The following is a 14,294-nucleotide window of genomic DNA, read 5'->3' as shown; positions in this document are numbered from 1 at the left end:
GTCTTTGGCATCCCGTTTCTTATGGATTAGGATTATGTTAGCGTTTGTTAGCGTTCTTCCAATATTCCTGTACGCTCCATGTCGTGAGGCATTGTGTATACAGGGTGGCCAGTTTTTCTACAACAATCTGCCCACCATACTTCAACAAATCTGCTGTTACCTAATCCTCTCCAGCTGCCTTCCCCCTTTGCATAGCTCCCAAGGCTTTCTTTGCTTCTTCCGACGTTACTTGTGGGATTTCAAGTTCCTCCAGGCTATTCTGTCATTCATTAATGTCGTGGGTGCCACTGGTACTGAATAAATCTCTATATAACAACTCAGCCACTTGAACTATCTCATCCGTACTTGTAATGATATTGCCAGCTTTGTCTCTTAACGCATGCATCTGATTCTTGCCAATTTCTAGTTCCTTCTTCTCTGCTTTTAGGCTCCCTTCGTTCCTGAGAGCATGTTCAGTTCCGTTCATATTATATTTCGTTATGGCAGCTGTATTATGCTTGTTGATTAACTTGGAATGTACTGCCAGTTCTATTCTAGTTGTAGGCTTAGAGGCTTTCACACATTGGAGTTTCTTCATGAACTCTTTCATCTCCTGCGATAGCTTGCTGGCATCCTGTCTAACGGAGTTACCATCTACTTCTATTGAACACTCCTTAATGATGCCTATAAGATTGTCGTTCATATCTTCAACACTAAGGTCCTCTTCCTGATTTACAGCCAAATACCTGTTCTGTAGCTTGATCAAGCGCACAATACTGGGTTCCAATCGATTTAGCAGTGTGCAAGGCTACGCACGTAAACCCAAACATGAAGCTTGGACTTCGTTTCGTAAACAGAGGACAAAAGCTTCGCATACTGCACCAGTCGGACAGCAGCGGCAACTGCCATGAGGCCAAACTAGTGCGAGGGCTATGGTGTGGGAATGTTCTCTGCCGTGAAATATGTCTAGTGAGAAATCATTAAGAGAGGTAATTTCTAAGCCTACTACCGAATTAGGCATCTTGGTATCTGCTGTTAATAAACAACCGTGTTTCGACTCTCTCTGCTTGCCCTGACCCGTCCTTGAATATTCCAATTTTCATCTAAATGGCTGCATGTGGCCGGCTGAATTACAATAACGCATCCCTAAGGCAAGATTAACAAACCGCCTCACAGTTCAATCACAGTTTTTCTTTAATTTAACACGGGGGGCGCCAATAATTCATAAATGCAAGGTGTATTCAACAAAGGACACATTGAATTTTTCATACTAATTGCCAGGCGGGTTTACTGTGCTTTCCGTTTTTTCGTAAGAACAACACCGAGTAATAATTGATGGATGCAGTGAACACTATATGGCAAGTAATGTACTGGAAACACAACTTCTTTTACGGAAGGGGGGGGGGGAGCAGAAAGCTTATAGCTCTATAGAGCACCGTCACTTTAACTAAACTGAACAACATGTCTGCCCAAATATAGTAGTTCTTTTTTATGTGTCCGCGTTGCAGAATTACGCAATCAAAAATTTGTTTCGTCTTTAATAGTCGAACATACTTTAATAGTGCGATAGCATTCAATGATCCGGACTGTTTCTCCCGTTTCCCGGCAACTGCAGCGTATGTAGCCATCATGTTTAGCTAGGAACTCTCGCGGCGAACGTTATTCACGAAGGCGGGCTTTCTGGTAGAAACGCTGTCTTTTGCGTGCCCTGCGATACGGCGGAGGCGAGCGCCATCTGGAAATGTTTCAAGGAAAAGGGCATGCCACTCCGTGGGCTCCGAAATATTCACGCGTCGGCGTGCGGAAATGGCAGACGCAGTGGCCGGTCTATCATTGGTAGAAACGCTAGAAAAAAGGTTTGAGTATTCGCGTAGCAGAATCATGTTTTTTCATATGTTTAAAGTACAATTCGACGCTGTCATGTCTGTAGGTTTTGTGGAAGTCTTCACGACTATTCTACGTATTTTAGCTTGAGAAATACAATTAGTTCAGTAACTTCCTTGTGCCACATGAAGAGCCTGAGTGCGGGTGACTCGAAAACCCGATTGCCGGAACGACGTCCGAAGCTGGACGCAGGGCGCCGGCGCCGATAGCGACACCGGATATTTTGTGAAACCGGGCCCTTAACGCTAACGCTATCGCGTAATAACATGCCTGAACACAGCCGCAGCTAGCTGTATGAGGACAACGAACTAAGATGCCCGAGCTCAGCGCCTTTTTATCCGAAACTTGACTGCATACAACCTATGGGATCTGCGGCGTTTCCCCCCCTCCAAAAAAAAATGGTCTGCTTGCTTCGACATTCTCTATAAAACTTATAACATATGTTCTCGCGAGGGTTCTTTCTGCCCCTCGTAGTTTCTTACTTTGGTTTCGTTTTTATTTTTCAACAATTTTTCTCAATGCTAAAGCGCATATTGTAGACAAAACCAGTTGACGGGATTCCACCCTGCTTGTGCTTGCAACAAAGCAAGGTAAGGAAACGTCCTAACGCTTCCTCGCCCTTCGCTCCCTATCCTAAGGCCGCACATATAACGCAGCGTGTGGTGGAGCAAAACAGCGCAAAACACGCAGCCTTTTCTAACGGCCGGCAGCCCCATTTGCTTGCGAATCTTCGATAGGAACCTAACCCGTCTATTCTTCTCTCTGCCGTAGCGTTCGGATAAGCGACAGCTGTCCTTGGTCATATATGATATAAATGAGCCTATTATATATCACGAGATTTTCTCGCAGAAGTACCTGCTCTCCATAACGAACCGTTATTCGCTTGCTGAAAGGGGCATATTGTTTCTCTCAGGCAATTATTGTTGCCATTGGAACCCACGTCGAACGCTCTACGTTTTTGAAACCTCATTTTTAGTAGCTTTAGTTATCTATTCGTGGCAAGTACCGGCGGCATCAGTTTGGTCCAGGTTGTGTCTCAATTTTATTTTACCGCTCGGAAGTTTCTTCGCACATTGTTATTCGATCACGTTGCTACTTTCCGTTTACGATTTATTGGGCCCGCTACAAGCTGCCCGATTGCAGCAGGAACGTCTAAAATAAGATGTAACCCTATTTCATGGCAGCTGCAGGAGTGACAACGAAGTTTCATAGCGGCAAGTAGAAATGAAGCAAACGCGGTAGGGAATTGGGCATGTTGGTTGCTCACGTTTAAGAACAGCGCGAGAGACAGAGACGAACGAAGAAAGACACACACTGCGCTGTGTGTGTCTTTATTCGTTTATCCCTGTAACTCGCGCAGCTGTTCTTTTTAAAAAGGAGAAGACAATATTTTTAGCCTGCATGGAAACGGTTCTCAAATCACGCTAAAGCTCGAGCGTGTATAATTGTGTTTAAATCAGGGCATGTGCATGGCGCTCCATTTACAACGTTTACTAGAGGAGTGCGAATATCCGAAATTTAGAAGACGAATCGAATAGTCACTGCTACTTGGTTCGCATTTAATTCGACCAATTACTACTGGAAGTTGTCGCATATTCGTTCAGTTCAAACACTATTAGGGGCGACGACAGTTTTTGGCAATCTACAGAGAGGAATACTGATGCAAGTGGAGATTATTCCGAAAGATTCTGCTAAAAGAGCACTGCGGTTATTGGGCCTACGAGCCAGTTATAGAGACGACGCCTGAAGGAGACATTTTCTGCACAAGCTTGTCGCGCTTAAATAAGCATGTTTCACCTTATGCAGACAACAAATTTGCTGTCTTAGTTTAAGCAAAGCGATTAATTATTTGCCAAATCTCACCACACTTACCTTCCTTTAAATAGATGCGCGGGGTAGTAGCATTGCCCCTGGTTCCTTCAACGCGGTCTTCCCTTTACTGCAGGCATAATGTAACAGTACAAATAGGCAACACACAAATACGAAGAAGGCCACGTGCCCCCGGTAACGTATTTCTTTTTGTTTCATTGTTGGAATCCTCACAATGATCGAGATAAGATCCCGTTTTCTTTAATAAAGCGAACAGCTTTCTTCGGATCAGCCAACGAGTATTCTTTCTATGAATCTAACCATTCTTGTGGACGGATGCCGAAGGCTGTGCAGTCTAGCGTAGCGCCTCTCAAAGCGCTAGCTGCCACGAGGAACCAGTGCGAGAAACTGGCAACTGGCGCATGTGCCAGGAGTTGCAATGAGCTGCTCTGGCACCATATAAGCAAGGGTGTGACTGCAGCCCAATGATTAGAGCACTGACAGTCAGAAGTTCGATCCCACCAGCTTTCCCAGATTTTTTTTTGTGGAAGCATCAAACGCCCCATTGAGCGAAAAAGTCGGCGTCTATAGCAGTGAGAAGGCACCTAAATTTACATAGGCTGCGACGCCACGTCATGAGCATGGCACGTCATGAGCTTGCCTCTATTGAGCAGAGCGGGCGAAAGGACAAGCATGCTGCACTCCAGTGCGGAAGGTGTTGCGTGAAGGAAGATGGCACCGCGGTGACGCCACGTCACCATCGCTCTCTCTCTCGGAAGCCAGCGTGCGGTTTCTATTTCTCTGTCTCACCGCCGCCGAGCTTAGGCTGCTGCGCGCATCTACCCGTCTTGCTGGTCGCTACTGCTTCCTCGGTCTCTCGTCGCCCAGGGCGTCGATGGCATCACAGGCTGCTGCTGCTTGCTTACTCGGGCAGCACATACCGCTATGGAGTTTGAAGCATCTACAGCGTCGGCGGCCGCAACCTCGGCAATAGCGAAACGTGGCCGTCCACCCCAGTACACCGTGGACGAAGGAAAGGAGCGGAAGAACGCAGCAAAACGAACGCAGATGCAGGCGGAGGACTAGCTTAATGGGAATAAAGACATCGTAGTCACCGAAGAATAGATCGCCAGCTTCTCTCTCCCCATACACATTAGCGAACGCACTGAGTGAAAATAAGTGCACTTGATTTCTCACCAATATTCTCCATATGATTCCGGTCTGCAGCTAACATGCCAGCATAGGAAGTATTAAAAAAATAACCCGCAAGACTTGATAACATGCCTCACAGCAAAACACGAAAACATTGCTCGCAGCGCTAAAGTCGAAGGACCGTTCAGTGGCGTAAATTGGACATTAGTCTTTTCGCAATCACAACTAGCAGAAACTGCTTGGGCAACCTCGGAGATTTATTTAACATTATAGATGGACTTCTCCCACTTGAGTTGTCTAACAGGAAACGCGAGGTGCGTATTGCGTACGCGAGCATGTCACAGTGTGCATGAAATCGCAAGTTTGTGAGAGATACGAGGTATAGAAAGGTCACTTTAAAACTGGAAGCGTCCAGCTATTCGATTACATTGCCAACCATGGCGATGCTTCCTGAACATTTTTTTTTCGTTTGCAAGCTTCTATGTTAGCCTATCATCCAGTTATTGGCATTAGATGCATTATATAGCGTACACAGGGTAGTTATTCTTGTTTAGTCGTCTTCTGTGTTTTTGTTGTCTTTTCGAACAGTCGCTCTTATTATCTGGTATCTGATTATTTATGTATGTAACCTTTTCACAAAAGGGGCAAGCTCATTTCGTTTGAATATAGTAGCGAGTCGCAAAGAGTATACAAATATAGGTCTCAAGAAGACCAGAAGCGAGAGCTAGCGGAAGATCAATTAAAATTAACGATGTGCGCGTTATTGATCCTTATATGGTAAACAATTAACTACATTGCGTTAACTACATCTCAGAGACCGGCCCCCTGGTTTCTTGGTCAAAAAAGAAAGGCGTGTCAGCGAAATTCGGCGTGAAAATAGACCACGTCCACTTAAAGGCACGCGCAAAAAAGATGACCTAATTAAAGACTTGATAACGAAAAAATAGTCCGGAAAAATTTTAATGTCTGACAATGTGCAAAAGATATGCAATTAGGCAACATTTCATTATGTTTAATGACCTAATTTAAGTACACATAAATACATATTCCATGAACGTCGACCTTGTTATGTTTCACTTCGACTTTGGTTGACACGTTTTTATTTTTTACCATCACGCAGGTATAAGCCTAACGACGAGACCATAGTCGCAGCCTCTCCTGCCTATTATGTCAACGCTTTCTTTTCTCGCCATATTTCTTCTGAAACACAATAAAAGCACAAAAAACGATGAATAGAAAAGTAATCCAAAGCCCCGTCATAGCTGTATGGATGGATACTGTTCTGTGATGTCCAGTGTTTTACCTCATTACCCTACAACTTGCATACTTCCCTATCCCCTCTTCTTCTGCTCTCCTTCTTTAAAAGCCTTCAGTAGGCAAGATGTTGCACTGTTATTTCGATAGCTTCCGCATCCTACCAAGCCTCCAAGTATTAAGCCGCTGAGCTGAGGCTGGGATTCATTACCTAATCATGAAGGCAGTCTATTTTAAGATACCTTCGTGTGAATTAGGACAACGTTGGTAATTCAACTTTAAGGACAACCAAAACAAATAACAATACGAAACACGTGTGTATAGGAATATAAGGAAAGGCATATACAGGAAGAAATAACACGTTTTCTGTATCCACTCCTTGCCTTGTTGCTATATGGAACAGCAAGTCTTCAAAAAGGGCAAAATGCAGTCGCAACACCTCGCGTTATAAACTAGGCTATTAAAGTGCATGGAGGTTTCGTCGCAAAAAAAAAAAAACGTAGGTGCCGCACGCGGCCTACCATCCAGCAGCTTCATTAAGCGCCCTTCGTGCGTAGACCAAACGATTCAGTAATGTTAATGAATTTTCAATCTAAGCATGTTTCAGTCGAGCGATCCATTGCAGAGACTGGCGACTTCTTGAGCTGGCGGTCCAGAAAAAGCTTCACATTGCTGCGGTTGTCAAGTGCACAGAAACTACTTCCTTTTTTATGCGACAACTTGCTCTTTCGAGTAGCATCATAGAAGAAGCCTGAGGACTGCGAGAAAAAGAGAGGTGGGTGGGGGGGGGGGGGGGCTTAGCACCGACATTCCTAGCTGCAGTGTGTTTTCGTTAGCTCGCTACTCTCGAAGCACTCGTCCTGGATGCCTCCTTCTTTTTTTTTAGTATATATAGATGCTTCTTTGGATGAGATGATTCCTGTCGAGAGATTTCTGTCTTTCCGTGTCAAGGACGGTGAAGCAGTGATTAGCTTTTCTCTCAAAGTCAATGAATCGCGGCTAAAACTTCGCCTCTCTGCGCCATGGCGAGAACTGGCCTCCTTTCAGTTTTTATTTTCTTATATGTAGTAGCCCCTAAATTATTTTTTTAGAGAGTTCATAGTATGTTGGTCATGAGCACTGGTAAACTGAAAGACGAGTTACAAGGCCGAAAGATGAGCCATGTATTCAGGCCACAACGAAAACTACCACAATCACAACAACAACAACAACAACAACAACAACAACAACAACAACAACAACAAGGATGACAATGATAATAACGACGCTAAAGAAAAGGACCAAGTTTGACAGCACTTGTACAAAATTTGACAGCACCGGTAAAGTTAGATAAGGCAAACACTGCGCTGAATGTCTTGTGCTCTCGAATGGGAGCAAGGGCACAGACTCCTTGTCAGGCAACCACTTGCCTTTTGGTCTGCGCCCTAGGCAACTGTACCACGTTGTCTGAATAAACTCTTTGAAGCTTTGATCATGTGCCGTGAGTACAGGAGACTAATAATATAGAAGTAGAGGTCAACTGGGCGATCTGAATCATAGGCAAATTATAGGTAATAAATAAATATGATATATATTACACCAACAGGAGCAGCCCAACATGGTGTGACGCCGCTGCTGCCCCTCTCTGTTTCAGGTCTTCAGCACTGACGCCTGCGGGTCACACCACAATAGAGATTGCCAAGTACTTGGCTTTGCCCAATCACTTCAGAGGTCTGATGACGCAAGCCAAAAAGGTGATATTAAGCCATGCCAGATATCATCGGACATACTTAGAAAATCTGGGCCTCTAATTCCAGGGAGGTCGACAAAAGATTAAAAGAATATTTGGGCGCTTATTCGTGCTAGTAACATTATTTTATCACTTTGTTTCTTCTTTGTGTATATTAACGCTTGTAGTCCGCGATTTAAGTGTACGCCTGGCAGCATGTAACAAATTTTCGTGCAAAGCAATTGGCAGGCGAGTTCACGCGTGGGAGACCCCGCACGCAAGGGTCTCTCCGCACCGAGCGCCGAAATGGCTCCAGGCTGAGCACAAAGAGTACTGAAGACAGAAGGCACCCTTGACGAATTCCATGAGTGACAGGAAAGGGTGCACTCTCACGACCATCAAGAAACAATGTACACCAGATATTTGAATAGGCATTCCAAATAGGTTCAACAAAATTTGACGAGGAGCCAAACGAGGTCAGTGCATAAAATATGTAGCTACGTTCAAGGCGATTAAATGCCTTTCCTTGATCTAGTGAAACAAAGAGACCACGTGATGACCTGGCGACCGTGTATGTCATTATCTCACGTGTGACGAACGAGAGACTGTGTATCTCTCAGCCAGAGACTGAGCATGACTCATGGTGTTCTACTAATGAAGGTATGAGGCTTCCCGAGCGTCGAGTGACAACTGTGAAGCTGTTGTAGTCAACATTAGAAAGCGTGATTGGCCTCCATTCTTATGCCCGAACCGACTATGGATAGTGCTTAGGTACCAGCGCAATATGGTCGTCGTGAAAACTAGCCGGGAACTCAATGTTCTCAAAGCAGCGGCTGACAACAGATGTGAAAGTGGCCCCAATATCTTCCCAGAAGGTTAAATAAAACTCAACGGGCGAACCACCTCTCCCTGGAGCCGAGCCACGCTTCAAGAAAGATAATACTGTCTTCAACTCATCAAGTGACGGCCGTGCACAAAGACGGTCAGCTACGTCACGTGGAACTTGAGGCAGCCCTCTATACATTTCTATACGTTACCGTGATCCATTTGCATTGTCGTACGTGCGACGTTTTTAAAATGCGTTACAAAGAGCCAATAATAACGCGTGTGAGGCGACGTAACAGGAAGTGCCCTTAGGGCGGCAGAACCTCATGTATTCGGCTGTCTAAAAAACGGGTTTCTTGCGAAGCGCAGAACTTCGGGGTGTGCACACGGATTACATCTGCATGACCAAGCAGCAGCTGACAAATACTACGCTGCGACGAGGCGTTGAGAACGCCTCAGGAGCTCACGCTGCCATGAATGCATCAGCGGAGTCAGTTTACTGACCCGAAGGGCAATGCGGTGGCTCATGGCAGTATCCGCCAGCTCTTCTGATATACGTAGTCTGAGTGTACGTCCTTCTGCTGAACAATGCAGATGCCGCTGCACCTTCAGCATCTCCCATGACTCTCGGTAAGATATATAAAGAGAGGCGTGGTAGACTATTGACAAACAAGAGCGTGATCGCGCGTCATGTAGAACGCGGATGTCGAGGCGCCAAGGTTTTACTGACATAAAAGCAGGGAAGCAAACTTTAACCATAACTGGTCTGTGGTAGGAAATATAAACAGAAGATGAAGGTAAAGTTGTCACACCATATTGTGAGACATAGTGAATTGTTTGGCACATAAGCACGGTCTAACTTTTTTGATGACGCGTCGCGTGGCCAAGTCCAGACAAATGAAGAAGCATGAAGCGGTCTATATGTATCCAGCAACGAAAAGTGCTGGACGACACGCTGCAACCCCCGTGCGTTCCAATCAAGTCCACCCGTGCCCCGGCCTTGCACATCTGCTCGCCTGTCTAACACACATTAAGACTCCCAACAGGCGTAACGACCGTCCAGGAACGTCATCTGGCCACGAAAATAATCATTCAAGACAGTACACAATTAAATGCCAATATCCGCCCTGTCCCATCACACACACAAAAAAACATGAAGAACTCGCAAAAAGGCTCTATGGAAAATAATAATACCGACTCCACTAGAGCGTGATGTCGTGAAAGAGAAACAACAGTCTAGGTTGAAAGTGCGTTTGAAAGCAAGAACATGTCCAGTGGTGAAAAAATCCCCCGCCCGGCAGCGAGCGTAGGACGTCGCTGCGGCAAAAGGAATTTTGAACCACGCCTACCCAATCGCACAGGCCCTCCATATGAAGCACAGGAATTACTGAACTAATCGACTTTCTCAAGGTAAAGTACGTAGAAAAATCGTAAAGTACCAAACACACAGAACCTACAGATGTTCTAGCGTCGGATTGTAATTTGAATATATGAGAAAGCCTAATTCTTCTACGCGGAAGCTCAAACACAAATATCTTTTAACCCGATAGCGTTTTCGAGCTGCCGTTTTAGTAGTAAGAGCAAAGCGGTCCCCTCGTTTCCTAGCATGCTATCGAAAAAAAAAAGAACCACGAAGCTCGCCTTTGTGCATAGCACTCACCCTCAGCATTTCCCGGTGAAGATTACGGTTACAAAAGCAGCAGTTGTCGAGAAGCGTGAGAAGACCTCAGGGATTTTTTAATGGTATCGCGTTGCACTCTTAAAGGCGAAGCTTAAGCGTCCTCCAAATTTTCATCTTGGTTCACGTGAACCGCATGGCGGCCGACGAGGGCCGCGGAGCCAGCCAACCCGATGGAAGCCACCGGGTAGCGACGTTGCGGACGTCAGGTCCTGTGACACGCAGGCTTGGAAGAGTTCTTTGAGGTGTTGCACAAGCGCCGTCACGCAGGTGAAGCTCGTTCTAGTGCATGTGAGCTGAAAGCTACAACGATGCAGCTTCAACATAGAACCCCGTCACGGCTGCATGGGTGGCATTCTACTGCAACCTTACTGTGTTTTACCTCCTTATCGGATGCTTCGGACGCATAGCGCCCCGCTGTATAACCACTTGTGCAGCAGCTGTAACCAGCTTCGCACCCACGTGTCTTGGTAAAAATTCGTCCCAAGGGAGACCTGATACGGATGCACATAGTTCTTTCTTTCTAGGGTGGGCTTTCCCACGAAGAAATCAGGTGCTCTTCACTCATCAATTCATAGTGGTTAGGTTACAACGCCCAATGTGTTCACTGTATTCAAACACAAAAAGAACTTCCATTAGCTCTCAGTGCACTTCGTTTTTTTTTCTAGCTATTTGATCGCGAGCCCCAATAAAGCACGTCAGTGTAGCTTTGAGTGGCTAAATGTGAAATGGAGCTAAACTTGAAAAGCTCTGCGCGTAAGGTTTGCTTTCGTCTTTGTGCCTACAGTTGGTTTCATTCACCGTAATAACCGCAATAATGTTTTAAAGCTTTTCGTCCTAAAATATGTGCAATTTACTCCATGTCATCCTGAACCCTACTGCAACGTTATCGCTTGTTGCAGTTCTTCGCAAGTGACTTCACTCCGACGTCGCTGAACAATTTACAAAGTCTGGACACATTTCGTTTCTTTTTCGTGTTATCAGTCGGTTCTTTTTATAACAGTCTATGAGACTACAGCGTTTTTGGATATTCCAACTAAATCGCAAATTGGTCGTTTCACTTTAAAGCAAGACCGAGGTGACCTCTACTCCCTCCCCCCGCCCCCCCAGCTCGAAACGCCTTAGAAATTTCTTCATAAAGAAATGGAGTTTACGTAAACTTGCGATGTTAGTTCTTGCACCTGAAGCACGGTGCAAGATACATGACCTAGAGCTTCATTCTTCCAAAGTTTTGAATATATGGCTTGTGCTAGTCACGTCAATGCTTTATGCTTAGAACACTGTTATACTTCACATCACTTTGTTACCTTCATCATCATCATCATCATCAGCCTAGTTACGCCCACTGCAGGGCAAAGGCCTCTCCCATACATCTCCAACTACCCCGGTCATGTACTAATTGTGGCCATGTTGTCCCTGCAAAGTTCTTAATCTCGTCCGCCCACCTAACTTTCTGCCGCCGCCTGCTACGCTTCCCTTCCCTTGGAATCCAATCTGTAACCCTTAATGACCATCGGTTATCTTCCCTCCTCATTACACGTCCTGCCCATGCCCCATTTCTTTTTCTTGATTTCAACTAAGATGTCGTTTACCCGCCTTTGTTACCTTAAGTACCACCAATTTGGGTGTATTACATAAGGGGTGGGTACAGGTATCAGTAATCGCATAAATGAAAAAAAAAGATTAGTTAAATACAACCAGAAAATGTAGATGGGTAGGTGGTTGCAGCGACGTCATGGGGAAGGCCATTCCAGTCTATGGCTGAACGAGGAAAGAATGATGCAGCAAACGTTGTAGCATGAGCACATGGACGGGGAACTTGCAGCGGATGACCAATGTACAGTCAAGTGAGTTTGCGAGGGCTGATGTAGGGCGGAGTACTACGTGAGCTGCAAAAAAAAAGACCTATGCAAAACGTTTGCATGTTGCAAGGTTAAGTTCCACAAACAATTTGCTGCACCAGTCATTACACAGGTTAGGTCAATTTGGAGAGCTTGCTGATCGGATGTATTGGTAGTGGTGCGGTACGCAATGCAATCATCGACGAACATGCGGATGTTAAAGGAAACATGCGTGGGTAAGTCGTTTACATGCACAAAAAATCTAAGGGGACCAAGCACAGACCTTTGAAGGACGCCTAATGTTATTGGAAGGACTTACAAGCTTGGTTATTAACATAGGTGAACGCGGCAAAATTTTCAACTGCGCGAATAAGACAGGACATGAAGAGAAACATAGATGCACACTCAAAACGCAGACTTCCAACTGGATTTATTTTATCCCGAAATAAAGCCATTTGGAAGTATGCGCTTTGTGTGCGCATCTGTTTCTGCTGACGTCCCGTCTTCTTCGCGCAGATTAATATTTTGCTGAATTTTTGAACCGACTTGCTCAACAGCATGCCTTACTACAGATGAATTGAGAATGTTGAGCTAAAAATTATTTCATTCATTGTAGTGTATTAGGGTGTAAATTTAACTGCGAAAGTTCGAGCAGTAGGCGTTTGTGAGGTACTTTCTTAAAAGCCTTAGCAAATTCTGAAAATACTGCGTTATTATTATTATTATTATTATTATTATTATTATTATTATTATTATTATTATTATTATTATTGTTGTTGTTGTTGTTGTTGTTGTTGTTGTTGTTGCTGCTGTTGTTGTAGTTGTTGCTGTTGTTAGGGCACAATAAAAATATAAGTTCATGACATCATCGCACCTGAATTGTCTTCTGTGGGTCGTGCTTTAAGCATATTAACTATTTTCCTCGTTCTTTGCTATAAATTTCTGCTGTGTAGTGCGATGCCTGAAAGCGAATGAATGTAAAACTGTTGGGGTTTTAAGTTGCAAAGCTGCAAAGCTTGTCTAAGGAATGCTGTTGCAATTAACCTGCACACATTTTCGCAAACTGTCATGTTCTCAAATGGGACTTGGGCCTGACGCAACACAAGAACCACAAGATACGCTTTTCAACTACAACGTTCGTGTCCCCTTCAACAGCCCGTAGGAGTTCTTGTGCGCGTAAAAATCTGAGAACACCAAAGCACTTCGTATGAGTTGTGAATGCGAGAGCATTAATGACCACTTGAACGCCGCTGAGCGATCTTTCGAGTTATGAACTCCTCGAGGGCAAGTGAGCTGTAAGAAGTAAGAACGCAGGCGAGGGCTTGTGCGGAGAAGGAACGCGCGGATAACAAAGGCTTCCGAGTGCCAGACCTATGGTGACGTCACGTCGCGCCGATGCCCTGTCCCCTCATTCGGCACCTGGTTCTCTCTAGCGGTGGCAGGTCGTCCCTTTCGCCTGCTCTGTTCCGTCGAGGAACACTCGTTCCGTAGTGTTGCAGCCGATGGAAACTTCGTCGAGACGTGCCCGGGTCGTGGCATCACAGCCAATGCGAGTTTAGGTGCCGTTTCACTGATGCAGACGCCGGCTTTTTCGCTCAGTGAGCCAATTGACGCTTTCGCATAAATATTCTTATGTCATGGCACACAACAGCCAGCACCGTTTGTGAATGCACAGAACACTACCGTAAAGAGCAATTCCTGAGCCTGAACAGCGACCCTCCACTGAGGTTCTCCGGCAGCACGAGCGACGAGGGCGGCGCCATGCTTAATTGATGCGATGCCACTGTTCATCGTGTATATCACCTTTTCTGCGAAAACTTAAGTCTGTGCGTATCGTCTAACGCGCAGTGCCCTTAAAAGTCAGCCTACATCAACTACAGCTCTTTGATTGTGGATGCTGCTTTTGGCTTATTTTCAGTGCTGTATGAACCAGGCCACGTAAGAATGCTGTACCTTTAGTTCCTGGCTACGTAGATTGTGCTGTTCCAGTTACATCGAATGTAGTGCACGTGGGCCAGCTGCAGAACAACATCATGGCTACGTCAACAATAAAGTCATTTCAAGTTTCCAGGAGTGCGCTGACTTTTCTTCCATGCATAACCCCCCTAGTGATGGTTAGATAGTGGAAGCGTAAAGTGCAAGAGAAATTCGGGTCGTTCACTTG

General features: G+C 45.3%; 1 protein-coding gene across 1 annotated transcript in view; it reads right to left on the bottom strand.

Annotated features, from left to right (window-relative positions):
- The window catches only part of LOC142583607 (uncharacterized), a 27,595-nt gene extending 13,702 nt beyond the window's left edge, over window positions 1–13,893 (bottom strand). Inside the window, exon 1 of the mRNA XM_075694097.1 lies at window positions 13,814–13,893. Within this exon, the coding sequence (XP_075550212.1) occupies window positions 13,814–13,893 (80 nt within the window). The remainder of the gene's footprint in view (window positions 1–13,813) is intronic.
- Window positions 13,894–14,294: the final 401 nt, after the last annotated feature.

Source organism: Dermacentor variabilis, chromosome 5 (genome assembly GCF_050947875.1).
Source record: "Dermacentor variabilis isolate Ectoservices chromosome 5, ASM5094787v1, whole genome shotgun sequence".
NCBI lineage: Eukaryota > Metazoa > Arthropoda > Arachnida > Ixodida > Ixodidae > Dermacentor > Dermacentor variabilis.
The sequence above is the reverse complement of the archived record's forward strand: the minus strand, read 5'-3'. Positions and strand labels throughout refer to the sequence as shown.